The following is a 24,574-nucleotide window of genomic DNA, read 5'->3' on the forward strand; positions in this document are numbered from 1 at the left end:
GAGGCCAGCGGGTGCTGGGGCTGCCTGCCACCCTTTCCCTGCTGCTCTTCCCTGCAGAGAGGACGTCCTTGGAATGGCTTCGGCTCCCTGGTGGGACTGCTGGGGACTCTGACTTGCGACTGCGTTGCCACGATCCACCAGAGGCCGTGGCTCTGCCTTGCCTACCTTCTCCAAATACAAGGTGAGGAGAGCGGGCGCTTCCCAGCTGTGCTCAGCCAGATCCTTCCTCCCTTCCTGGCTTGGCACGACCGGGATCCTGCAGGGCCCGGCCCCGTCCCCGGGAGGGAAGCGGGAGACAAGGTGCTCGGCTGGTTTTGTGCCCCCAGCTTGTAAGTCCTCTGCCTCCCTGACCGTCTCAGGAAGGGTCCCTGGGAGAGAGTGGCTGAGTCCCACCTCCTCGGAGCACGTGTGATGGTGGGTGGTCAGGGCCATCCCCTGCTGCTGTCTGAGGGCAGGACATTGTCGCCAACGCTGGGAACTGTCCGCCGCAACGTCTGTCCCCCTCCACATGCCAGGAGAGGCAGAGGCTGGTCAGCCACCTTGCTCGGATGAAGTCCCTGATGTTTCAGAGGATGCCTTCCCCTTTGCTCGCTCCCTTGAGCCTGGAGAGACAGGCAGCTAGCCAGGCAGTCTCCAAACTCACCCCTGCCAGGGAAGACATCTCCTGCCGAGCACAAGAGGGGAAGCCAATTTGCTGCCCAGAGCAAAGTGGGTGGGGAGGAGGCCTGGCGCGTGCTGCAAAGGGTTGTCTTTCACCCCTTTCCTCTTCAGGCAGCGGGGTCTGCATGTGCTGGGGAAGTCCCAGGGAGTTTTCCCGAGTCCCAGAGACGAAGGTGGCCTGTGTGGGAATCAGGGACACAGCTGCTGGGAGCAGAAGCCGGTGGCTGCTGAAACCCTGCAGCCCCAGCAAATAGTTCAGGGAGGAAGAGGGATCTTTCCAGCCTGGGATTTGTCAGCCGCTTCTCGAGCTCAGGAAACCCTGCTGCACCGAGTTCAGGAGGGCCTGGCTTTCCCTGTGGCCTTCGCTGCCACCACTTGGGTTCTCCTTGAACAGTATCCGGGGCCAGAGGCTGGGTTTCCGTAGACATGACTCCTCTTTTCTCCTGGTGTTTGTTTCAGCCAAGACCAGGAAGGTGGTGTCTGGGGCAGATGAGATCAGGCGCCTGTGTGAGAAGCTGAGGAGCCCAGAGCCCGAGACTCTGAAAGAGAACGGTGTCGCAATAGCAAAGGTAACTGGCCCCAAAGCAGTGGGCTGGCGGCCCAGCTCCGGGGCTCCTGCACATCCCCCTGCTCCCCTCCAGAGCCTCGTGCTGTCTCCGGAGCGACCTGCCCAGGACGGCTGTTGTTAGCAAGCAGGAGGAGGCTTTGAGGCAGGACTGCCCTTTAGGCATGCTGGAGCAGATCCTCTGTGTGTGTGTGTGTGAGTGAGTGAGTGAGTGCTCTTGTCAGAACACAACTGTGGTCTGTAAGCAAACAACACGGGGGGAGACGCTTCCACATCAGTTGGCTGCATCAGATGTAAACAGCACTGTGTGCACAGCGGGAGGATCAAGCCCTCACCCCCTCCATGACTGCCACACTGGCAGTCCTGTCCAGCTTCCTGTCCGTGCCGCATTGCTGGAGCAGAGCTGTGATGCAGTCTCTTCTGTTCCTGACTTCTCTCCAGGCCATTTGCAAATACATCCCTCCAGCGCAGGCGAGAGACTTTCTGACCGCTGTCCTGGACAGCCTCAGGCATGTCAGACCCACGTGTGTGAAGGCAGTGTGGAAGTGGGTGTGTCGCTTCCTGGTGGAATCCACCGAGGAAATAGTCCCGGAGGTAAAGGAGAACTTTTTTTTCCATTCGACGTTGCCTTTTCTCCTGTTGGCTGTTGCACTGCACCCTGTGCAGTTGGCACGGGCTCAAGAAACAGCGCCGGTGTGCCGAGCCGAGGGGCTGCTGATGGTTGGAGTTGTGCATTAGCACCTGCTGCTGGTGTCCGCTCCGTCTGGTGACAAGGACACGGGCACCTCTTGTCCGCCGTCTCCCATAGTCCAGGTCCTTGCCATGAGGGAGGCAGCTGTCACTGGGAGGCCTCGCCTTGCCGTTCCTGCCCTTCCTCTGAGGTCACTGTCAGCCCTCGCTGCCCAGGGACGCGCTTCACCCTGCTCTTTGCTTTCCCCGGCTGGGGTGTTACCCAGCCTCCGAGGTGGCCGCCCTTTAGCCACCAGTTGCTGCCCGTTTGGAGGCTGGGAGCCTCTGGCCTGGTGCTGTGCCTGCCCTTTCATGGCTCCTGTTCTCCACTGTCAGCCTTTGAAAGGCCCAAACAAACAAAGTCTCCTTCCTTCAGGGGAAGGTCCTCTGCGTGGGGCTGGCGCTTTGGGAAAGGAGGGTAGAGGCAAGGAAAAATGTCCCTGGAGACCTGGGTTCCTCTGCAAGGAGAGACGTGGCCTTGCAAGGCCACACGTGTGCAACTGCCAAGAGCACGCTCAGCTCCGGCCATGAGCCAGGGTCAGGCAGGGTGGAACGGGGCGAGGTTTCGAGCTAGACCTGGGCTCCCTGTCACAGGAGCAGGCATTGCTCACGTGCTGAAGGACCGTGCCTGGGCCCCGCAGGAAGGGGTAAAGGATGCACCGAGCCCTTCTTTCTCCCATTCTTCCATCCAGATGCCAAAAATCCTGCAGACCCTTTACACCTACATGGAGAAGAGCCCCCACAGGCCCTTCTCTTTCCGTGCGGTGTTCTTCCTCACCTGCTCTCACCGGGAGCCTGCGATCAGCTGTCTCCTCCAGAAGGGTCTGCCCATGGACGGGTACGTGCACTACCCACCTCCCTCGCTGTAGTCAGAGAGAGTCCTCGCAGCTTGCTTGTGCTGTGGGGGGTGGTTAAGAAGCAGGTCTTTTTTCTGCCTGAACTGTCTTGTGCTTGTGTCTGGACTGCGAGTGGAGCGTTGTAAGCCCCGCTGCAGACGAGGAGAAGGTTTGAGGGCGCTGCAGCACTGCAAGGGTACAGGCTCAGAGGTGAATGTCTGTTCCCTTACAGAGACACGGTGGAGCTGTGGAGGAGCCTCGGGAGAAGCACCATCGGGACTCGGGTCCTGAAGTGCTTAGCAGAGAAACTGAACCGAGTGGGGAACAACTGCCTGCAGGATGAGGACTCTGCTTGTGAGCGGCACAGCCGTCGCGCTGCTCTGGAGGCTGTGACGGTACGTTCAACAGCAGACGCGTTTCTGCATCTTCGCTTCTGCTTTCTAACTCGTTCTTCGGCGCGAGGGAGTCGGGTGCGCTTTGTGGATGCCCGTGGAGACTCCCAGGGCGCTGTGCTGGGCCGGCCTGCGGTGTTGGGAGCGGGGACAGTTTTGTGCTCCTGAGGCACAAGGCTGTTGCAGAAGTGACGATTGTGGAGAGTAAGCACCCTGCCCAAGGCAGGCAGGGAACCAGGCTGGTGGAAAAGGCCTTGCCTGACCAGGTGGTTCTCCGTCATGTTCCTCTGTAGATCACCCATGCCATCTCCGAGGTGGTGCTAGCTCTGGGGAGCACAGAGGAGCTCAAGCGGCTGCTTCCCCACCTGCTTCCCAGCCTCCTGAGGTGGGCCAGTGAAACACTGGGTGAGGAGAGATCGCTTTCTCCCCTGAGCACCTGGAGAGAGCTGTTCCTCGAGTGCGGGATCGCTGAGGAGAAGCCTTGCAGGTAAGGAGCCGGAGCTTCCTTTGAAGCTTTGGCTTCAGTTCCCCTTGCCAGGACATGTGCATTGATGGGACCCTCAGCGGGAGGAGCGTGCCCCTCGCGGGCACCCGCATCATTCTTGGCAAAGCGCTGGTGGGAAGAGGTAGTAGGTGTTGCCGTGGTTATGTAGCACGGAGTCAGCTAGGGACGTGGGTTTTCTGCTGCTTGTGTGGGTTTGGGGGATGGAGAAGATGCCAGTGTCGTTAGCTGCAGTCTTGCAGGCCCTGAAGCATCATTTCAGGGGTATTTAGCTTTGCCACAGATGAATTTTTCCCCTAACCTGCTGTGATTTCCAGTTTCTTTGGGTTTGTGGCTGTGGTGTTGTGTTGTTTTGTTTGACTGCGTTTTGACTTGTGTTGTGTTTGGTTTCATTTCCCAGGCTTTTCCTTGTGGCTTTAGAGAAGGTGCTGGGCAGATGCCTGGCTGACAAATGGATGCAGCTGCTGACGAATCAGGCGGCCTGGGCTCTCCTGGAAAATCCCCTCTGTCACCCTGATGGGGTGACTCTCCTGACCAGGTAAGAGCCCCAGGGATGCATCTGGCCACGTCCAGTGGAGCTGTGCCCGGGGAAGTGGCTGCTGGGACCCTTCCGGCGTGCCTGGGAGGTTGTCCTGAGCAGAAGAAGAGTGTCTGCGTCAGTGCAAGTGAGGTTTGGAGACCTGGCCTGTGGCCTTCCGGGGTAACTGTGTGTCCCTCGCTTGTGCTCCCTTGCGCAGCGTCCTGCTCCGCGCTGAGCTCGTATCGCCGTGTCTGATGAAGAACCTCTCGGCATGGCTCGATTCCCGCTCGGCGAAGCTGTGGGTGACAGCTGAAGCTTTCTTTGCTGAGGTAAGGCAGGGGCTCGGCAAGGAAGGGTTCAGAGGGGTTTGACTGAGATACTGCTCCTTGGGATGTCTTTTTTTTTTTTTTTTTTTTTGTGGGAAGATCCCTGGAGAAAGGGTCCCTGGAGCAGGACAGCCAGAGGAGCGCCTGGCTGGGACCAGGTCCCCATGGTGCTCCTTGTGTCGTTGCAGCTCTTACAGCACTACGGTGTGACAGGTCCTGAGGGGTGAGGCGGGCACTGGAGGAGTCCTTCTGCAACACCTGGCCCCAGCCAGCACCAGGGACTTCAATAAAGCTCACCAAAAACTGCCTGAAGCAGAGCGTATCGCTTGCCCGGTGGCACAGTGTGGGGGTAGCAGGGGGAAAGGGAGGCACTGGGTGGAGTAGGGGACATGGGAGCAGGGTGGGACGAACTGAGGGACACAGCAGTTTGAAGGGGGTGGAAAGGAGGGCAGCCGGGGGATGAGTGGGGGTGTTGGGGGCTGCCTTGATCTTCCCTTGATCTTCCCCTCGTGCTGTCCGTGTTGGCTGTCTGCAGCAGGAGTGTGGGATCTGGGGCCTCCCCTGTGCCCAGCACCGTGATGGGGTGCACTGCGCAATCCCTGCTCAGCCGGCCTCTGTGCTGGGGGTGCCAGCGACTGCCTTTGAAGTGCTCTCTGTCCTGGAGCCTGTGCCAGGAGGGGAGGGGCACCAGTCCTCCCCCAGGCAGATGGGAAAAAGGAGTGCTTTGCTCAGTTTCCTTAGCGTTCTGTCCCCCGGCTGGAGGCACCTGGCTTCCCACAGCCTCGCCGGTGAAGTCACCAGCATCGTTCCCACTTGGGAAAAGGGGAAAGTGAGGCGGAAAGCACTGCGGTGGTGAGCGTCAGGGCACAGCCCCGGTGCCTGGGCTCCAGCCTTCCCCCAGCGCAGCAGGTGCCTGTGTTCAGGCCGTGGTGCGGTTGGGCATTCACATTTCATTGTCAGAACTGGAAGTTGCTTGGCTGACGGGTTAATAAATTGCTGATGGTGTTGGAAGTGGAGCTTCCCTGTGCGTTGGTCTCCTTCTGGTCTGCCCCAGTGTGTGTCCCAAGCGGAGGGGAGCTTGCACAGCAGCAGCCTGTGACCCGGCTTGGGGCTTCTGTCCCCAGTGGTGCGGGCACCATCTCCACCAACACACAAGCCACACTTGGATGGAGCCTGGACCTGCTTCACTCTCCAATGCCTTTGGCCCCAGAGAAACATCATCGAGGAAGCAGCTGACTAAAGGGGAATGATCACCTCCCTCCACCTGCTGCTTATGCTCCTGTGAATAAGCCCAGGGTGCAGCTGGCTGCAATCTCTTGGACTCGTTGCCCACCAGGACCCCCAGCCCATTTTTGCAAAGCTGTTCCCCAGCCAGCTGGCCAGCCCTGGCATGGGGGGTTACTCCCTCCGACGGGCAAAATGTTATATTTGCCTGGGTCTAACTTCATAGCAGAACCGTAGACCTTGCTGTTCAACCCATTTCTCCAGCCTCTGAGAAGCGGCTCTGCTCTGTAGCTTCTCTTCCACCTGGCCAGACTGGTGGGGTCTGCAGGCTTTGTAAGCGTGCGCTCCATCCCCTTGCCCGGACTGTTAGCTAGAAAAGCTTACTTCAGCGAACTCGGCTCGGGCTGTTTTGACAGCCCTGTTTGCCTTTTCCAAGTCCTGGGCTCCTCTGCACCTGTCTGTGATACTACTCTGCATTTACAGCTCCTCCATGTTCTCCATCACAATCGGGAAGAGGGTTTTGTTGTTGCCATGATTTTGTTCTGGCTTTAAATCATTGTAGGGGAACTTGACAAAACCAGTGTCCTTTCAGCATCTTCTTGGAAGTTTGTTTTTTTCTTTTCCTTTTATTATATACAGTCTCTTGACACCTAATGCTGCAAGCAACGTGGTGTCCCTAGGAGTGCCCCAAAGAAGCAGATGGGTGACATTAGATACCAGTTAGGTGCTTTTATGCCCTGTGTGGTGTCTTTTGTTTCCACCTTTGCACAAGATCAGGAGCAGGGAGTGGCAGTTCCTAAGCTTTCTTCTAGCTGAAACTGACTTAATTCAGGTGTGATGTGGCCATGTGTCTTGAGAGGATGTGGCTCTTTGGATTTCCACCTAGGTTTTGGCTTGAGAACACATTTCCCTTTAACCCGACAAAACGAAGGTTGCCTTGCAAATTTCATAACTGTAATTTGCTGACTGTGATTTATTTTCTGCCCTCCCTTGGGACTGCAGGAGCTCTTCAGTTTCAGAGCAGGAAAATGTGCCCTCTGCTTTGTGAGTAGGTCCTCTCTGAAGGTGAACCAAGCCTGTTAGCTTGGGGCTTCAGGCTGAACTTTGTCTTGTTTCTGAGCAGAGGCAGAAAGGGGGATCATAGAATACCTCAGGCTGGAAGGGTCCCACGAGGATCTTTGAGTCCAGCTCCCTGCTCCTGGCAGGTTTGGGCAGAGAGAGGGCATGCGGTCCCGTCCAGGGGATGCGTGCGTCCGGGCGGGGCAGCTGCAGCCCCCGTCCGTGCTCGGCTCTGGCCAGGCGCGGCCTCCCCTCCTCGGACCCCCGCAGCGCTCTGCTCCCGGCCGAAGCAGAGGAGAAAACTCCGGTTCCCGCCGGAGCCTCTGAGGGGAGGGGGCGTGGCCGGCGCCTGCCCGCAGAGAGCGGCGAGGGAGCGCGAGGGGGCGGCGCGCGGCGCGGCGGCTGGGGCGGGAGGCGCGCGGAGGCAGGCGGCGGGCGGCCGTGCGCGCGGGTCGGGGCCCCTCAGGGCGGGCCGGCGGGCGCTCCTCAGGCAGCGGCGGAATGGCGGGCGGGGCCGGGGAGCCGCGGCGCCTGGGGTTGCGTGAGGAGCCGGCGGAGAGCTGCTGGGCCAGGGGTAAAGGCAGGGCAGGGACAGGTGGCATTGCAGCGTGGGGGGCTGCTGTGGTAACGATGAGTTCCTCCTGCAGGTGACGGAGCAGTCCCCGGGGAGAGGTGCTGTGCTGGCCCTCGTTCTCAGCAGCAGGGAGGGGCTGGTGGAGAACGTGGAGCTCAAGGGCGGCCTTGGCTGCAGTGACTGTGAAATGGTGGAGTTCGAGATCCTTGGGGCAGCGAGGAGGGCGCACAGCAAGCTCATTGCCCTGGACTGGAGGAGAGCTGACTTTGGTCTTGTTATAAATGACAATACGCCATTTGCATTATTTTTTTCTTTATTAATATTTGAGGCAATAAAAAGCAAGCAAACAGCGCTGGGTGCGCGGGGGGTCACTGCTCCACCAACATACAAACCTTCTAGTGGCACCGGCGGTCTTTATATTCTCTCCGAGCTGTTCGTTTCCGCGAAGTCTCCTCCTTCTTTTGATTCTCTGCGCTTACACGGCATAATTTCTTTGCGCATGCGTCTTATGATGTTGGTGGTCTGTATAGTTCCTCTGGTGGTCTCCGGGATGAAGAGTCTCTTCTTCCTCGGTGTCCTCTAAACGTCCTTTTTTGGCGCGCTGCCGCAGCCTCCCCACCGCTGCCCGCTCATCTTGCATAAGCAGTATACGTTAGCCCAGTGTCTAACCGCACTGCACTTCCATATTCGCCCAATCTCCAACCCACAGATATCCTGTCTATAGTTCCATGCCTTCTGCAGTTTTGTTATTTCACATTATGCTAGTTTCCACAGTTGCACAGTATGTGCACTCGACACGAGTCATCTTGTAGTCTATTGCAATCCCCCATCTTTTTTTCTTTATCTCATTGATTCGTGTTCTTGCTTCAAATTGAGCTAAACCTCGTTGAACCGGAGTGGGCTCCTTTTCTTCATTTTAATTATTACCGAGGAATGGGTTTTTCCCCTTTGAACCATTTCTGGATCCATTGGTATTGCTGAAATCTGCATCCCTTGAACAACAGAATGAATTAACCGAATAAAGCATGGAATCATACAGGGTAAAAGCAAAAGTCTTATAACAGAGTATAATAATATGAATCTTAACTTTTTCCATCAAACTCCGTTAAACAAATTATCTCACCAGTTATCAGATAAAATAGAGTTCCATTTCTGTATTGGCACATGAGCAATTCTTTCTGTTTCATCAGTAATTTTTGTAATGGCTTCTCCGTTACCATCTATGTTTAGACAACACTCTAAGGTATTAAATTTTTCACCAACCTCTCTTGCCTTCCGTAGAGTTGGTGGTATATACCAATTTACATGGGACGTGGCCCACGTATTTAGTGAAATTATTTTCTTCCCTGGCTATACAAATTTGACCAATTACTTCATGGCTTAAGAGCTATCCCTCAGGTCTCTTCTCTCTGAGAGTAGTGTGTATTTGATTCTACAATAGAATTTGTTTTGGGGTTAGTCCCTCTCCTCTCCAGGGCCATTGTTCAGTCATTTGTGAGCTTTCACAAATCCAACAACGAGTTATATTTAATTCTTGTGTTTTGTATTAAATTTATGAACAGGTTTTTACTTGGGGTGGGTAGATCCCATTCACTGAGTCTTTGTTTTAGTTTATCATATATGTTCGCAGGTGGCCTGCCTGGTTGTTTAGAGTGCTGTATTTGTTTGGTTACATTTCTAACTAATTCTTCTTTATATTGATTTTGTACTCCCCCTCCATCAGTATATCTCAACATACCTGTTTTGGAAAGTGACCGTACCACTGTTCTTCCATACCGGGTCAGTCGATAGCACTTAGAACAGGCATCTTGGGTCAATTCCCTCAAATTCGAGACCAAAAGCAGTATCCCTAGAATCCATTTTATCCCTCTGTCTCCCTCGCTTACCGGGTTGCTTCCGGCAGCGGGTTTTCTGTTTTTCTTCTCGACAGCAAGGGTAGTGGCCTGGGATTTCCCATCTGCTTTGTTTCCCTTCATGTTTCTTTTTATGGCTTCCCAGCTCTTAGCTTTGACTGCTTCTCAGTTATGGTAAGAACAGTAGGGCACCTGACTTTTTTTGTGACACTCCCTTTTCCCAGTCACAGTTTTACTTTGCAATTTACCTCTATTACCCTGTATGAACAATTTTCCACCACTGTGGCCCATTTGATTCAATGATTTTTTTGCTATTAATTTTTTAGTGTTTGTTCAGTAATTATACGCTCAAGATGTTCACACTTCGGGCATAAGCCTTTAGGGGCGTTATTTCCCGGAGAAATGGTAATACCACCACTCTTTACAGTAGCTGCACTGAGCACATACTATTGGGTTACAGTCACAATTACTGGTATCGCAACTGAATTTAGACATCTATCCTTTTGGAAGATTATCTGTAACTCTTCCATTCATGAACTGGCTTCTTTATTCGTGATGTGTGAGTCTAACCTTTTTCTGCGGTTCGGACAGTAGTCTCTGTAGTCAATAAAACAAGATAAGGTCCGTCCCATCGAGGAGACAAACTTTCTTCTTTTCATGTTTTGATCAACACTTTGTCTCTGGGCTTAATTTTATATTTGGTAAAATCCAAAGGGGCTCCCTCCTTTCTCACCCCAAAAAGCGCTCTGGCTCCATCCTCTGCCTGCCCTCCGTGGGGCAGCTGGGGCTGCCCAGCCCTCCTGTTCCTCTCCCATGGGGCAGGGCCCCACGTCCATCCCCTGCCCAGCTCGGGGTCCCCACTGCTGTGCTGGCACTGGGCCCAGTCTCCCACTGTGGTCTTCCCAGTGGCGCCGCAGTGGGCGGAAGGCTCCCTCCCCTCATCCCACTGACTGCCCTTTTGCCACCACTGCCCAGGACGGGCGGTGAGTGCTGGGGGAGGCTGTGAAGATCCTCACCCCTCCCTGCTTGGAAGCCCTGCAGCCTGCGAACCGTTTCTTTCTTTTCTTCCAGCCTTCTGCTCGTGCTGCTGTGTCCAGTGCAGACCTGAGCATCCTGAGGATGGAGGCAGGGAGAAGGAGACTGTCCCTGTGGCCGTCACTGCCTTGGAGGTCGTGGGGACTTTGCTAAAGCATCTGCAAGACCATGAGGTGAGGCCAGGGGGCTTGAGGGCCCCCCTCCCTGCCCCTGGCTTCCCCGGCACAGCGGCAGAGGGGGATCTCGCCTGACGGCACCTCTGCCCTCCCGCAGGCGCTTCGTCCCTGCCACTCAAGCTGGACAAATGCCACTGCTCCCTGGCTCCCTCCTTTCCCTGGGAGCTCACAGCGCTCTCCTGGGCAAGGCAAAGCCTCTGGCGTAACCCCCAGCATCTCTGCAGCGCCTTTACCCAAGGCCCCTCCTTAGCTTTGGTTTGGGAACTGTCCCAGCGCCGGGGCCCCAAGGTGCAGGGTGCTCGTGGCTTCCCCTCCTCGGGGCATGGTCTCATTCCCACACTTTCCCCTGCCTCGTCTGGCGCTCTCCCTCTGACCTCCGCCATTCCCCGGCCTCGGGAATGGCTTTCTGGGCTCCTGCATGGCCTCTTACCCTGGTGGAGTTGGTCTCCCTGCCTGGCTCTCTGTTGGTGTCGGAGGTGCCACAGGAGATCTTGCTCTTGGCTGTGTCTGTCCTGAGCGATGCCTGCAGCTGGTCCCTCGTGCCCGTGGCACACAGATGATTTGTGGGGCAGCAGGTCTCTCTCGTGGCTCGCCGGGAACGAGGACAAAGCAAGTCCCAAGTCTCATCGCTCCCTCCCCTTTGGTCTGTCCTCAGGGTGACCGAGTGGAGATATACCGGGAGCTGGAGAGCGTCTTGCAGGGAGACGATGGCCGTTTGCCGGGCGGCATCGTGAACCGCCTGATAGCAGAGGCATCCAGCGACATGCGGGCAGCCCAGGTGAGCTTGTTCTCTTCCAAGGCCACCAAAGCAGCCTGCCTACGCCCCTGGGTTTTGGGGAAATACAGAGCAGCGCAGAGATGTTCCTCGGTTATTCCCACCAAGCTGGGTTCAGCTCAAGGTTGTTCCTCCTGGCTTGATGAAGAACCTTGGGCACCCAGCAGCCCCATGGAGAGGCCCCACGGGGGAGGGTCTGGAGTCTGCGACAGTTTGTTCCCAGCATCTCCGCAGAGAGGGAGAGGAGGCAGCAGCACAGGGCTGTGCCGGGGAGAAGTGTCCCTCGTCTCCCTGAGAAGCTGCTCGCCTGCCCCGGGGTACAAGAGGCAGCGGACGCCCTGGCCCGAGCACAACTGCAGCAAGGGGACTTGCACGGGAGACAGGGGCGTTCAGCCTGTGCGAGTGCCTCAGCCGTTTCCTCAGGAGTGCTGAACCTGTGGTGCTTTTCCAGGGTGTGACAGACGACATGAAGACGGCTGCTAGCGATGTCCTGGTGGCTCTGGCCCGCTCCCACTTCCACTTTGTCATGTCGGAGCTCCAGAGACACCTGAAGGCCATGGGGAAGGTTCCGGAGGAGTTTGTGCTCCTCACCCTAGGCAAACTGTCCCGCAGCTACGGTACGGCACCCTTGGCCTCCCGGTTTGGGTCGGGGTCTGCGATAGTGGGCAGCAGGGATCCTCCCCCTTCCTAAATGCTCTGTGTTGGGCTGGGGGGCTATGAAATTGCCAAGCCTCCCCGCTGCATGCCAGGGCCGGCCAGCAGCTCGGTTCCTGGAGGGTGGGAACCCACTGGAGAGAAACGCGTGGGGTCTGTGCCCCCCACTGTCCTCCCTGTTTCCCCAGAGAGCTTCCCTGCTGTGTCCCCCTTGGGGAATGCAGCCCTCCCCATGCCCTCTGGCATGGCCCGGCAGCCCCAGCCTTGCCAGAGATTGACCCCAGTCTCCCGTGTCTCTCGCTGACCCTCGGTCCCTCTGTCCCTGCCTTCTCCGCAGCCCTGCAGTGCATCCCCTTTGTGGGAATGACGCTGTTGGCCCTGCGCGCCATGCTGAGCCAGGTGGGGAGCGGCCGGATCCTGCGCACCTTCTGCAGCGGTGAGTGTTAGGGTAGTGGTGAGCAGCTCCTTGGCCGGGGTTGCCGGGGCAGGGGTGGCCTTTGATGGCTCCGTGCGGTCTCCGAGGGAACGTGGTGGGCGTCAGCCCCCGGTGAGGTCAGGCCTTGGCGATCCCAAAGCGCTGTGAGTGTGTAGAAGGAGCAGGGGGAACCTGGGACGTTGCGGTGGGCAGGACACAGCGGCACTGCACAGAGGTCCCCTCCCTGCTGCAGACTGTCATGTGCTCCCTTCTCCTTTGTCCTGGTGCAGTTGTGGAGCAGTGGTCGAAAGGGGTCACCGCATACTTCTGCAGCCGGGAGCAGTGCCCCTTCCCTCGCAGTCGGGAAGCGCGGCTGTGCCGAGACATTTACCCGGTCTTCCGCTACGTTGTGGCGAATTTGCTGCACTGCGAGGAGGAAGAGGTGAGAAGTGCTGCTTTCCATGCCTGGGGCCGCAGCGGGCATGTCCACGTCAGCGGGCCCATCTGTGCGCGGCGGGGTGCGAGCAGGGTGGAGAGGGAGCAGTCTGGGCGAGGAAGCCCCCCAAGCCGGGAGCCTGCCGCCCTGTGTCTGGGGGCTCCCTGGGGGGAAGCAGCAGAGTCCTGGGGCCTTTGTTCGGGGAGGGCTGGGGCAGCAGCATGGGCAAAGGCTGTCTCTCCCAGCAGGGCTTCTCCTTTCCCTCTCCAGGACAAGCAGGCTGTCCTCGGGGCAGTGACTGCCATGACGGTGGCCCTTCTGCACGGGGAGCAGCACGGATACCATGCCTGGGAGCCGTTCCTCTGGCTCCTGCAGCAATATCAGGAGGTGCAAGACACCTCCCAGGTCACCAAGGTGAGGAGTCGTGTGGGGCCCAGCGTGGCTGCTCGGGTGGGTCTGTGCGAGTGCCCAGAGGACCTGGGAAGGCCTTTGAGAAGGACCAGGGAGAGCAGAGGAGGCCTGAGGCTTGCGTGCGCTCTTGGGGCAAGAGCAGGGCAATGCAGGGGGGGGCCAGGAGGGAGCCAAGCGTCACATCCGTGAGGCTCATCTTCTGGCATTGCCACCTCCCTGGGGCTGTGCGTGCGGGAAGAGCTTTGCTCGAATGCCCAGGGCTGTGTCCAGTCCCGATGCTGCTCTGAGGGGAGGGCAACGAAGCCCCGTGCAGGAGGGTTTGGGGTTTTCCCTGGGAGCTGGTGACAGGGACTCCCCTTAGCCCAGATGTGCTGAGTTTCTCCCGTCGCAAGTGGCTTGAGGTGGCTTGAGCCTCCTCTTGCTGCGCCGTTCTCTTGCAGAACCTCAGCTATCTGCTGGAGACGCTGGAGGGACTTCAGAGCCCAATCCCCCAGGGCATGGCTCTGGCCATCAGCTCGGCTGTGTACTGCCAGGTAAGGGGAGCCCGCACGCTGGACTGCGCGGAGGGGAAAGGCTGCCGGCGGGCAGGGCAGGGCAGGGCAGGGCAGGGCAGGGCGTCCCTCCGCCGGGACCTTCCCGCAGGCCAGCAGCACGCCAGGGTTTGTGATCCCGGTGCCACGGAGGTGCCTGCAGGCTGCAAGAGGCCTGGTCCTGGCTGTCTGGAAGGGGAGCGAGGGGCAGCCCAGCTCCCTGGGCCATTTGCCTCTCGGCCGAGTGGCAGGACTCTGGGAGAGGAGGGCAGGCAGAGCTGCTTCTTTTCAGTCCCCTTCTGCGCTGACGTGAATTTCTTTGAAACAGGCTTTGTTCCTACGGCTCTGTGATGTGACCAAAGAGCCTGGCCTGGGTCGCAAGGCAGTGCTGTCCCGCTGCATCGTGCTGCTGGGTAAGGAGCGGAGGCTGGGCGATGCCCCGCTGTGCCGTGGCAGCTCTGTTCCAGTCCTCAGCAGCTGGAGGCAGCTGCCTGCTAACGCAGAACGTGATTTCTTCTCTGCAGCCCGCACCTACCCGGAGGAGACGATTGCGTTTCTGCGCTGCCAGCTGAGCAGCAGGAGCAATGCCTATCGCGTGGCAGCTCTGGGCCTGCTGAGAGAACTGGCCCGCTCTGATGGTCAGTGCCTGGGACGCGAGGCGGGGGTTTGGGCTGGTGGGCTGAGAGCAGGAAGAGGCTGGAAGTGGTGCACCTGCACCCGAAAGGAGCTGCAAAGAGCAGGTCCCCAGCTGAGCTGATGCTCCAAGCTCAGTGACACAGGCGGGCTGGTGGGCGCAGGAGCTGCTTGTACCCGTGCCATTTCTCTAGTTCTCTGTTACCGTAGCTTTTGATCCCTATAAAATAGCCGTGCCTCTAGAAACGGAGTTGCTCTGGGTACGCTGCTGCCTCCTGTGAAGTCAGACTTGGGCCCCGCTTTTCTGTCCCGCTAACGTATGAAAAGCTCAGAAGCTTCAAGGGGTGCCTTGTGCCGTGGGGGCTCTGCCTCAGTGCGCACCTCTCCGTGTCTGTTCCAGACCCTGCAACAAGAGAGCAGCTGCCGCAGCTGGTGGAGGCCGTGCGGTCGGTGTGCAGCAACCCCAGTGCCCAGGTGAGCTGGTTTGGGAAGGGGCTGCCAGGGCGGCAGAGAAAGCCTCTCCCTGGGGGCAGAGCCTGGTGAGGCTGTAGCAGGAGCGGCAGTTTGGGGGCTGACCGTGCTCCCCGGAGAGCTGATGGTGAGAGGTGATGCTGCTGCTGGCGTGGGCAGCGTTGGAGTGCCTGGGGAGGTGACAGCACGTTGCCCAGGTGGTGGGTGCTGTCTCCTCCCTGGGGAGAGCTGGCAGCCTGGGGTGGGGAGGTCACAACGGATGGGCAAATGCACATGCAGCCAGGTGCTAAAGTCCGTGACTGAGCTGCGGAGCAAAAGCTGCTGCCATGCCCTCACCATCTCTCTGCAAGCCACTAAGGCGGCTCCCAAGCGAAGGTGTTGACCAGGAGGGTGGTAACCACGGTCTCCCCTGGCAGGTGCAGACAGCAGTTGTGGAGTTCATCAGGGAGCTGCTGAGCTCTGGCTCCCAGAGCTGTCAGGAATGGGATGTGGTGGGGCACATCTTCAACGAGTTTGGCCGGATCTCGGGCAGACTGGTAAGGGCAGAGCGGGACAGCCGGGGCTTTGCCCAGTGCCTGGGCTGTGCTGAGAGCTCCTGCGGGCATCCTTGGCCGTGGAGACCTCCACACTGCAGGGCCGTCGTCGCCGGCACTGCCATCGGAGCATCCTCCAAATGGCCGCTCCTCATGGGTGTCTGTGCTGCTGTCGGTGGAGGCGTCGGTGGGTGGTGTGGGTTTGCACCTGGGCGTACCACCCGGGACCGCGTGTGCAGCCCACGGGCTGAGCAAAGCTGCCTTCCGAAGGGAGGGACCTTGTAGGGAGGGGACATCCTCCATCCTTAGATGCTGATGGATGATCAGCAAAACGCAGCCAGTGCAGGGAGGTGGGCCTGGCTGGAGGAGCTTTCTGTGGGGCTCTTGTGCTGGGGCCCTCCAAAGCATGCCCTGCCCGTCTGAGAGCAGTCTTGGGGGCCCGTGTCCCTTCTGGCATGGGGACAGGCCTTTTGGCAGTCCCTTCGGTGAGCGTTTCCAGCTGGGTGCCCAGGAGATGAAGGCTGGGGATGGCCGAGCCTCCCGCTGACTTGCCGAGGATCTTCGACACGCGTGCGTCGCGGTGCTGCAGGGCTTGGGCTGGCTCTGCTTCGGGAGCAGGGTGCAGGAGGGGGCTGCTGGGTTCCACTCCGCATCCGTCGGACCTGCTGCCACCAGGTCTGGCCGTGAGAAGAGCCCCGCTGAAGGGCACGTTCCTCACCTGTGCTGCACTGGCATGACAGCAGCATTTGGGTCCTGAGGGACCGTGCAGACTAGCAGCATCTCTCTGCTCGCAGACTTCCCAGTCCTTGCCAGCATCTGGGAACTGGTCCCTGAGCTAGGTCTGGCTGTCCTTGTCCTCCTTCAGGAGGTCAGTGGTCCTGGGAGGCTGTTGCAGGAGCACTGGGAGGGCCATGTCTGAGCCTTGTCGGTTGGGAGCTGAGTAACGGGGCTTTGGGCAACTGCGTCTTGCAGGTGGCAGAAGGCCATTTGGCCTGGGAAAACCCGGAGGAACAAGCTCTTCAAGCCCTGTGCATGGAAATCGTGGGCTCGCTGGACGTCTCTCTGAGAGGGATGACCAAGGTAAGCCACCCTGTGCCCCGCTGCAGCGGCCACTTCTTCCCTTCAGGGCATTTTTCCCCATGCCCTGAACCTCTCCCCGATGTGCGCTGCAGCGCGCGAGGCTCAGGGAAAAGCAAACCATCCTTTCTGTCTGCGAGCGGAGTGGAAGTGCCGCTGTGGTGAATTGCCTGGTCTTTCTCTGCAGCTCCTGTGGCCGAGGCTTCTGGAGTACGTGGTGCCAGCCCAGTACAGCGGCATGCTGATCCCGCTGTCCCGCTGCCTCCGAGCCCTCGTGGAGAGGCAGGAGAGAGCGGGGCACGAGGAAGAAGAGAAGCCCGATGCCGTGAACTCCCCGGAGCAAGATGGGAGCCCTGGTGAGTGCCGCTGGGTTTGGCTGGGGGCCGGTCCGGTCTGTGTCTCCGTGTTCCTCCGCAGCCCTGAGCAGGAGAGCCAAAGGGCAGAGGCAGGCTCTGCTGCTGGGCATGGGGGGCTCTGCCCTGCATTGCCCCTTGCCCGGCGCAGAGACCTGGCTCTTCTGGGGAGCCGGGGCTTGTTCCCGGCCGTGCCGGAGCTGCCTTCATCTCCCGCTGGGCAGCCCTCGGGAGCCCCTGGCCCAGCGCCCTGGCAGCACGGCCGCTCTCAGCCCTGTGCGGGGGTATCGGAGGTGCGAGGGGCAGGGCACGGCGGGGGCTCGTCCGCTCATCCAGCCTTTGTTCCTCCCCGCAGCCCGGCTGCCGACTCCCCAAGCCCTGCTGGTTCGACTGCTGGTGAGTAGCGCGGCCCTGAGGAAAGAACTTTCCTGGCCGGGGGTGATGGGAGAGCCCACGGCAGAGATGCTGTTGAGGCCAGTGCCGGGACCCCCGAGGAGGAGGCAGCGCGCCTGAGCCCGCCGGGGATCCCCCTCCTTCCTCGGGGCCGGCAGCACCCTGGTGAAGCCGCTGGCCGCCCGCAGAGCTCCCTCCCTCCCTCCCTCCCTCCCTCCGTGGCGGGAGAAGCTGTGGCTGCGGCGGCAGGAGCGACCCTTCCCTCCTGTCCTCGCCTAGGTGTTGGCAGCGGCTCCTGAAAAGACCGGCGAACGCGCAGCCGCTGCCTTGCGGCTGCTGCAGGCTCTCCACGGCAGGATCCACAGGGCCGTGGCGGCGGTGTGGGCCACCGAGATGCCGCCCCTGCTGCAGTACCTGGAAGGTGAAGCGCGGGTGGGGAGGGAGGGACGAGGGGCAGGGAAATGCAGCGTCCCAGCGTGATGGGGGGGAATGGGGCCCAGTTCCTCAGCGCTTGCTCCGCAGCCTTTGGCCTTCCAGGGAGCCAGTGCTGAGGCTGGGGGCAGCCATGGCCCAGTGGATGGACGGGGCCGTTGGTGTCCCCTAGGACAGCAGGTCACGGTGGCACCCCCGTGTCCTGGTGGGGGTTCAGGGCAAGGATTGGACTGGTACTGCTGGAGGGGCTGCAGCTCCCAGGCTTCGGAGGGCCAAGTTCCCAGGGCCACAGACGGGCTCAGGTTGCGTCAGGGGAGGTTTAGTTTGGCTATTAGGAAAAATTTCCTTACTGAAAGACTGGTGAAGCATTGGAACAGGCTGCCCAGGGAAGTGGTGGAGTCACCATCCCTGGAGGTGCTCAAAAAACGGGTAGATGTGGCACTTCAGGACATGGCTGAGCAGGCGTGGTGGTGTTGGCGTGAGGGTTGGACTTGCTGATCTGAGAGGTCTTTCCCAACTTTCTTGATTCTATGATTTTATGATTCTATGAAATGGGCAGAAAGTGGTGGGTGATTCAGGAGAAAACGGGTGTTGCCGGTGTGTGCTGGCACTCAGTGGTCCAAGTTGTTCTGGGAGCTGCAGTCAGGCAGTGGGGATCAGCCGCGGTCTGCGCGTCCTTCCCCAGCTTGACTCAGTGGCTCTGACAAATGCCCCTGGGATCCCTCCTGTGTCTGTGGCCTCCCAAGGGCTGTGGTGTAGGTGCTCGCAGGCCCTCTCCAGCCTGATGGCCTGGGACTTTTGGGACGTGTGACCGCAGAGGAGACTACTGGGCTCTTCTTGGCTGTGAGCTTCAATAGCAGCAAGGGTTTTGCTTCCTTCTGCTTTCCAGGAACAACCGAGGTCTCCCTGGACTCTGCAGACTGGGAGGAGCGTATGCTGAAGGTACAGCATCCCTGGGGGAGAAGAGGGAGCGCGCTGAGCTGTGGGAGGAAGCTCGGGGCTGCCTGTGCCGGCACCGGGCGGTGGGGGCACCTGCAGAACGCCCCGTGGCACCCCCGCAGTAGTGCCTGCCCGCTCGGAGGAGCTGCTGTCTGCACACACGCCACAGCTGATGGCCAGTGCCCTGGGACGCTGCAGCACACACCTTGGCCACGGCCGCCTCCTCGGTGTCCGGCGTGCCGGGGGTGTTGGGAGAGGAGGGAGGCTGGTGAAAAGAGGGTTGGCTGGGGTGGGGGAAGAGACTGCCGTTCCCGGCAGCTGTCCCTGCGCAGTGTCCCGGGACACAGGGGCGTGGAAAGGGCCCCGGCCAGGGCCAGGAGAACACTCGCGTCCTCTCCTGTTCCCCACAGTTCCTGCGAGCGTCGCTGGAGCCCATCGAAGACGGGGCCTGGACCGTGGGGCTGAGCCAGGAGCTGAGCCAGCAGCTGGGCAGCTCTGTCCCCGGCTCCTGGGAGAAGGTATGTCCCCTGCCCCGCGCCGGGGCTGGTGCCCATGCTCTGCCCACACAGGGGGTTTCCACTGCGTGCCGTTCCCCCTCCCCCAAAAGATGCGTCCCCCAGGGCTGCCCCAGCGGCTGGCTACAGCCCGGCGTGATGGCTGGCTTCGCCCGCTCCCAGGGCCAGTCAGGCCCTTCTGGGGCCAGCCCTCTCGTGACGGGTCGGGCCATGACTGCAGCTCAGGCTCGGCCTCTTCCCTTTCAGCTGTTCCTCTACAAGGCTCTCGGGACAGCGCTGGCGGCTTGTCGGGACCTCGGACACGTCCGTGGGGAGGTGCTGAGGTTCCTTCAGGAGGCGAACCCTATGGAGCTGCCTGAGGCCCAGGTGAGGCGATGTCCATGTCCTGAGCATCCCCTGCTGCTCCTGGCCCTGCTCCAGGCCTCCTTGACTTCCCCGTTGCTGCCGTTTCGCCCTTGCTGCAACGTCCTACCTGGCCGTTGTCGCTGGCCACGGCGGAGTGCCTGGGCTGGAGCTGACTCCTCGTTTCTCTGCGGCTGCAGGGCATGATTTCTGTTGTGTCCCGTGCTGCCGAGAACCACTTCCACCTGGTCTTGGACACGGTGACAATGTTCTCCTCCGCTTTCACCGGAGACTGGCTGTGTCAGACTTCCACGGGCTGGAAGGTAAACGATCCAGGGTTTTGCTGTTTAGCTTTCCATTTCTGGCTTGATTTCCCCTTCTCCCCAAGCCGCAGCAGCTGCATTTAGAGAAGGCCTCTTGTAAGAGCTCCCCGAGAGCTGTGCTGGGTGCAGCTCCTCCCCATCCCCATGCGAGAACCCACGCTGCGGGATGGGAACAGCTCCCGGCCCCGGAGCTGGCGGCTCGGGGAGCTGCGGGGAGGTGCCCGGCTGAACGAGGAGCTGCCGCAGGAGCCCGTGGCAGTCCTGGGGCTGACATCTTGGGGCATCTCTGTCGACACAGGTACAGCAGCAGCAGAATAAGGAGAGAGCCCAGGCCACTTGCGCTGCTCTGATGCACACCTACAGCAGCATAGCCCTGTGTGCACCCAAGGAGCAGCTGCTCGCCTGCGTGGAGAAAGAAATTGTGGGCAACATTCTGCAGCTCTGCGGAGCCAGAGAGAGGGTAGGAGCTCGGGGTGCGCAGGGCAGGGCTGCCTGGGTGCCCTCGCTCCAGCCCCTCGGGGCTGGGGCATACCGAGATGGTGGGTCTGTTTCTAAAGATCCCCCAAGCACGGGTTTGTTCTCCCCATCCAGATGCAAACCCCCCACGGGTTCCCTCTGCCCATGCTCCTCTTGCACCCCTCAGCCCTTCCAAGAGTTCAAGGGGTGCTTTGCTCTCTTTGCCCTCAGGACTGGCAGCTCAAGCTGGCCTTGGTGCAGAGCGTCACTGAGGTCAGCAGTGCCATCCAGGCTGTGGGCGACTGCGGCAGCTTTGAGCTCGGCTTGAAGCAGAAGGTGATGTGGACCCTGCTGGTGAGTGTCTGTAGCTGGGGCAGTGAGACAGGGGAGTTTGGGGCTGCGCCATGCTCTGCTTTCCCCAGAGGCACGATGGTCTGTCGGCTTGGTGGGAGCTGCTGGAGCTGTGTCCCGAGCTGGTGGGGCCCTTGGGTGCCTTGGGGCATCCATGGGGGTGACGGGGCAGCGTCTGTCAAAGCCTGTCAGCAGGGGAGGGCTGTCCCGTGCCCCTGCGGGCTGCCAACTCTGTGCTTGTGTCTCTGGGCCTCACAGGACTGGTTGGAGAGGGAGCCGTGGGACTCCCTGGTGCATGGAGTGTTGCAGCCCCTGGAGAAGTTGAGGTGAGGTCTGTTCCCCGGGCTCTGGGGCCTCCCAGTGCGCCCCAGCCAGCCCAAGTGACTTGAGCTTGGGGCCGGGAGCTGCTGGGGCTGTGGAGCGGGAGGCTGTTCCCCATTGTGGGGGTCTCCCGAAGGAAGGGAGCCCCGGGGGTTCCTCAACCTGGGGGTGGGGGTTTGCCCACTGCCTGGGCAGAGGCAGGAGTTGCTGGAGCTGAAGGCAGGGCTTGCTGGCGTGGGCTGGGGGTGTTGTATTTGGGGCCCTTGATTAGGTGGAACCCAGTTGTGCTTTGAGGCACGCTGGAGAGGGCAAGTAAATCCGCTTTCTTTTTTCTCTTCATTTTTCCTCTGGCCAGCAAGCTGAGGCCACTTCTGAGCCAGGAGGACAATCGGAAGCTGCTGGCAGTGTGCTGCCACAGTGTCGTGTCCTATCCGCCTGAGAGGCAGAAGGGAAGGCAGGCAGCGAAGGCAGCTGTAAACGTTCAGGTACCCAGCGGCCAGTGCCTGCCCACCTCTGGGTCAGGTTCCCAGCTCAGCGTGCCCTGGCCGTCCCCATGGTGCAGAACCTCAGCTCTCCTTTCCTGCCTTCAGGTTCTGCACAGCAGATGCATGCAAGATCTGGGCCACCTCATAGCAACTCTGCTGGAGGCGGAGGCAAGCTCGACCAGCTTGGACGACGTGGTCGATGTGAGTAGCCCTGGGGCAAGAGGGAGAGCGTCAGAGGGGCAGGGCATTGAGTCTGCAGAGGGTGGCAAGAGGTGGATACCTTTGCTATGGGAAAGCAGGGCTTTGGCTCCTCGCTCTGAGGCTGTGTGTTTGTGCGGGGCGAGGGGCTGAGCTGGGGGACGCGAGCCCCCGGCCATGTGGCCTCAGGACAGGCAGAGAAGTGGGCCGTGCCAGAGGGAAGGCCGGGAGCCAGCCCGGAGCTGGACGAGAGCAGCCGGGGGCGAAGGTTGGAGTGGGGAGCCGCTGGCAGGGAGGCAAGAGCCGTCTGAGGGCAGAGGCAGCGGGGGAGAGCGGGGCGGTGGAGACAGCAGTGCCAGTGCTCGGTGGGGCTGGGGGCTGCGCCAGGAAGGGGCCAGAGAAGGAGGGAGATGGAGAGAGATCTTGGGGAGAGAAAGACGCCGGTTGTAAGAGAGACGTGCCCTGCCCCAGGTGCTGAAGGACTGGCTCACCTCGGGGACAGAATGGGAGCGGGAGAGAGCCCTGTGGATTTTAGCCCATGTGCTGGGAGCTTACAAGGAGCGATTTGAGCTGATGGTGAGTAGGGACCTCCTGTGTCCCACTGTGCCCCCTCCCCATCATTGATGGCCCCGGAAGAAAGCCCGGCCTGGCCGGGTGCTGGGTTTCGGGGCTCTGGGATCACGGGGCAGCCCTTCTGCCAGTGGCCACTCAGGGAGCGGGATGGGCGGCAGAGGCCAGCGGGTGCTGGGGCTGCCTGCGACCCTTTCCCTGCTGCTCTTCCCTGCAGAGAGGACGTCCTTGGAATGGCTTCGGCTCCCTGGTGGGACTGCTGGGCACTCTGACTTGCGACTGCGTTGCCACGATCCACCAGAGGCCGTGGCTCTGCCTTGCCTACCTTCTCCAAATACAAGGTGAGGAGAGCGGGCGCTTCCCAGCTGTGCTCAACCAGATCCTTCCTCCCTTCCTGGCTTGGCACGACCGGGATCCTGCAGGGCCCGGCCCCGTCCCCGGGAGGGAAGCGGGAGACAAGGTGCTCGGCTGGTTTTGTGCCCCCAGCTTGTAAGTCCTCTGCCTCCCTGGCCGTCTCAGGAAGGGTCCCTGGGAGAGAGTGGCTGAGTCCCACCTCCTCGGAGCACGTGTGATGGTGGGTGGTCAGGGCCATCCCCTGCTGCTGTCTGAGGGCAGGACATTGTCGCCAACGCTGGGAACTGTCCCCCGCAACGTCTGTCCCCCTCCACATGCCAGGAGAGGCAGAGGCTGGTCAGCCACCTTGCTCGGATGAAGTCCCTGATGTTTCAGAGGATGCCTTCCCCTTTGCTCGCTCCCTTGAGCCTGGAGAGACAGGCAGCTAGCCAGGCAGTCTCCAAACTCACCCCTGCCAGGGAAGACATCTCCTGCCGAGCACAAGAGGGGAAGCCAATTTGCTGCCCAGAGCAAAGTGGGTGGGGAGGAGGCCTGGCGCGTGCTGCAAAGGGTTGTCTTTCACCCTTTTCCTCTTCAGGCAGCGGGGTCTGCGTGTGCTGGGGAAGTCCCAGGGAGTTTTCCCGAGTCCCAGAGACGAAGGTGGCCTGTGTGGGAATCAGGGACACAGCTGCTGGGAGCAGAGGCCGGTGGCTGCTGAAACCCTGCAGCCCCAGCAAATAGTTCAGGGAGGAAGAGGGATCTTTCCAGCCTGGGATTTGTCAGCCGCTTCTCGAGCTCAGGAAACCCTGCTGCACCGAGTTCAGGAGGGCCTGGCTTTCCCTGTGGCCTTCGCTGCCACCACTTGGGTTCTCCTTGAACAGTATCCGGGGCCAGAGGCTGGGTTTCCGTAGACATGACTCCTCTTTTCTCCTGGTGTTTGTTTCAGCCAAGACCAGGAAGGTGGTGTCTGGGGCAGATGAGATCAGGCGCCTGTGTGAGGAGCTGAGGAGCCCAGAGCCCGAGACTCTGAAAGAGAACGGTGTCGCAATAGCAAAGGTAACTGGCCCCAAAGCAGTGGGCTGGCGGCCCAGCTCCGGGGCTCCTGCACATCCCCCTGCTCCCCTCCAGAGCCTCGTGCTGTCTCCGGAGCGACCTGCCCAGGACGGCTGTTGTTAGCAAGCAGGAGGAGGCTTTGAGGCAGGACTGCCCTTTAGGCATGCTGGAGCAGATCCTCTGTGTGTGTGTGTGTGAGTGAGTGAGTGAGTGCTCTTGTCAGAACACAACTGTGGTCTGTAAGCAAACAACACGGGGGGAGACGCTTCCACATCAGTTGGCTGCATCAGATGTAAACAGCACTGTGTGCACAGCGGGAGGATCAAGCCCTCACCCCCTCCATGACTGCCACACTGGCAGTCCTGTCCAGCTTCCTGTCCTTGCCGCATTGCTGGAGCAGAGCTGTGATGCAGTCTCTTCTGTTCCTGACTTCTCTCCAGGCCATTTGCAAATACATCCCTCCAGCGCAGGCGAGAGACTTTCTGACCGCTGTCCTGGACAGCCTCAGGCATGTCAGACCCACGTGTGTGAAGGCAGTGTGGAAGTGGGTGTGTCGCTTCCTGGTGGAATCCACCGAGGAAATAGTCCCGGAGGTAAAGGAGAACTTTTTTTTCCATTCGACGTTGCCTTTTCTCCTGTTGGCTGTTGCACTGCACCCTGTGCAGTTGGCACGGGCTCAAGAAACAGCGCCGGTGTGCCGAGCCGAGGGGCTGCTGATGGTTGGAGTTGTGCATTAGCACCTGCTGCTGGTGTCCGCTCCGTCTGGTGACAAGGACACGGGCACCTCTTGTCCGCCGTCTCCCATAGTCCAGGTCCTTGCCATGAGGGAGGCAGCTGTCACTGGGAGGCCTCGCCTTGCCGTTCCTGCCCTTCCTCTGAGGTCACTGTCAGCCCTCGCTGCCCAGGGACGCGCTTCACCCTGCTCTTTGCTTTCCCCGGCTGGGGTGTTACCCAGCCTCCGAGGTGGCCGCCCTTTAGCCACCAGTTGCTGCCCGTTTGGAGGCTGGGAGCCTCTGGCCTGGTGCTGTGCCTGCCCTTTCATGGCTCCTGTTCTCCACTGTCAGCCTTTGAAAGGCCCAAACAAACAAAGTCTCCTTCCTTCAGGGGAAGGTCCTCTGCGTGGG

The 24,574-nt window shown here is 60.1% G+C and overlaps 2 protein-coding genes across 2 annotated transcripts; both read left to right on the forward strand.

The window, feature by feature from the left end:
• The first annotated feature begins 112 nt into the window (after positions 1-112).
• LOC142362440 (maestro heat-like repeat-containing protein family member 2B) lies at positions 113-10,428 on the forward strand. The gene is made up of 9 exons (XM_075431074.1): positions 113-181; positions 1,120-1,229; positions 1,667-1,819; positions 2,647-2,792; positions 3,023-3,185; positions 3,476-3,669; positions 4,085-4,222; positions 4,422-4,533; positions 10,312-10,428. Exons 4-9 carry the CDS (start codon positions 2,647-2,649, stop codon positions 10,426-10,428), a joined length of 870 nt encoding a protein of 289 aa, XP_075287189.1. The 5' UTR covers positions 113-181; positions 1,120-1,229; positions 1,667-1,819.
• On the forward strand, positions 10,428-24,187 carry LOC142362441 (maestro heat-like repeat-containing protein family member 2B; the record flags this gene model as incomplete). The annotated part of the gene is made up of 32 exons (XM_075431075.1): positions 10,428-10,448; positions 11,107-11,229; positions 11,678-11,843; positions 12,218-12,316; positions 12,586-12,737; positions 13,002-13,145; positions 13,583-13,675; positions 14,001-14,085; positions 14,197-14,310; positions 14,706-14,779; positions 15,193-15,312; positions 16,282-16,389; positions 16,574-16,742; positions 17,095-17,135; positions 17,412-17,553; positions 18,454-18,506; positions 18,914-19,021; positions 19,265-19,384; positions 19,561-19,683; positions 19,813-19,935; positions 19,982-20,143; positions 20,371-20,493; positions 20,562-20,615; positions 20,749-20,816; positions 21,167-21,296; positions 21,402-21,497; positions 21,966-22,070; positions 22,282-22,553; positions 22,996-23,066; positions 23,344-23,453; positions 23,765-24,043; positions 24,116-24,187. Coding segments are annotated over 32 exons (3,720 nt in total), but the record flags the coding sequence as incomplete, so codon positions are not given.
• Between the last annotated feature and the right edge of the window lie 387 nt (positions 24,188-24,574).

Source organism: Opisthocomus hoazin, chromosome 9 (genome assembly GCF_030867145.1).
Source record: "Opisthocomus hoazin isolate bOpiHoa1 chromosome 9, bOpiHoa1.hap1, whole genome shotgun sequence".
Classification (NCBI taxonomy): Eukaryota; Metazoa; Chordata; class Aves; order Opisthocomiformes; family Opisthocomidae; genus Opisthocomus; species Opisthocomus hoazin.

What these genes read in the sequence shown, in the direction of transcription:
- LOC142362440 (XM_075431074.1), top strand. Translation starts at nt 2,647, where the DNA reads ATGCCAAAAATCCTGCAGACCCTTTACACCTACATGGAGAAGAGCCCC. An exon ending in GCTGAGGAGAAGCCTTGCAG is followed by an intron (nt 3,670 to 4,084) that starts GTAAGGAGCCGG and finishes TTCATTTCCCAG; the next exon opens with GCTTTTCCTTGTGGCTTTAG. An exon ending in CTGAAGCTTTCTTTGCTGAG is followed by an intron (nt 4,534 to 10,311) that starts GTAAGGCAGGGG and finishes CTTTTCTTCCAG; the next exon opens with CCTTCTGCTCGTGCTGCTGT.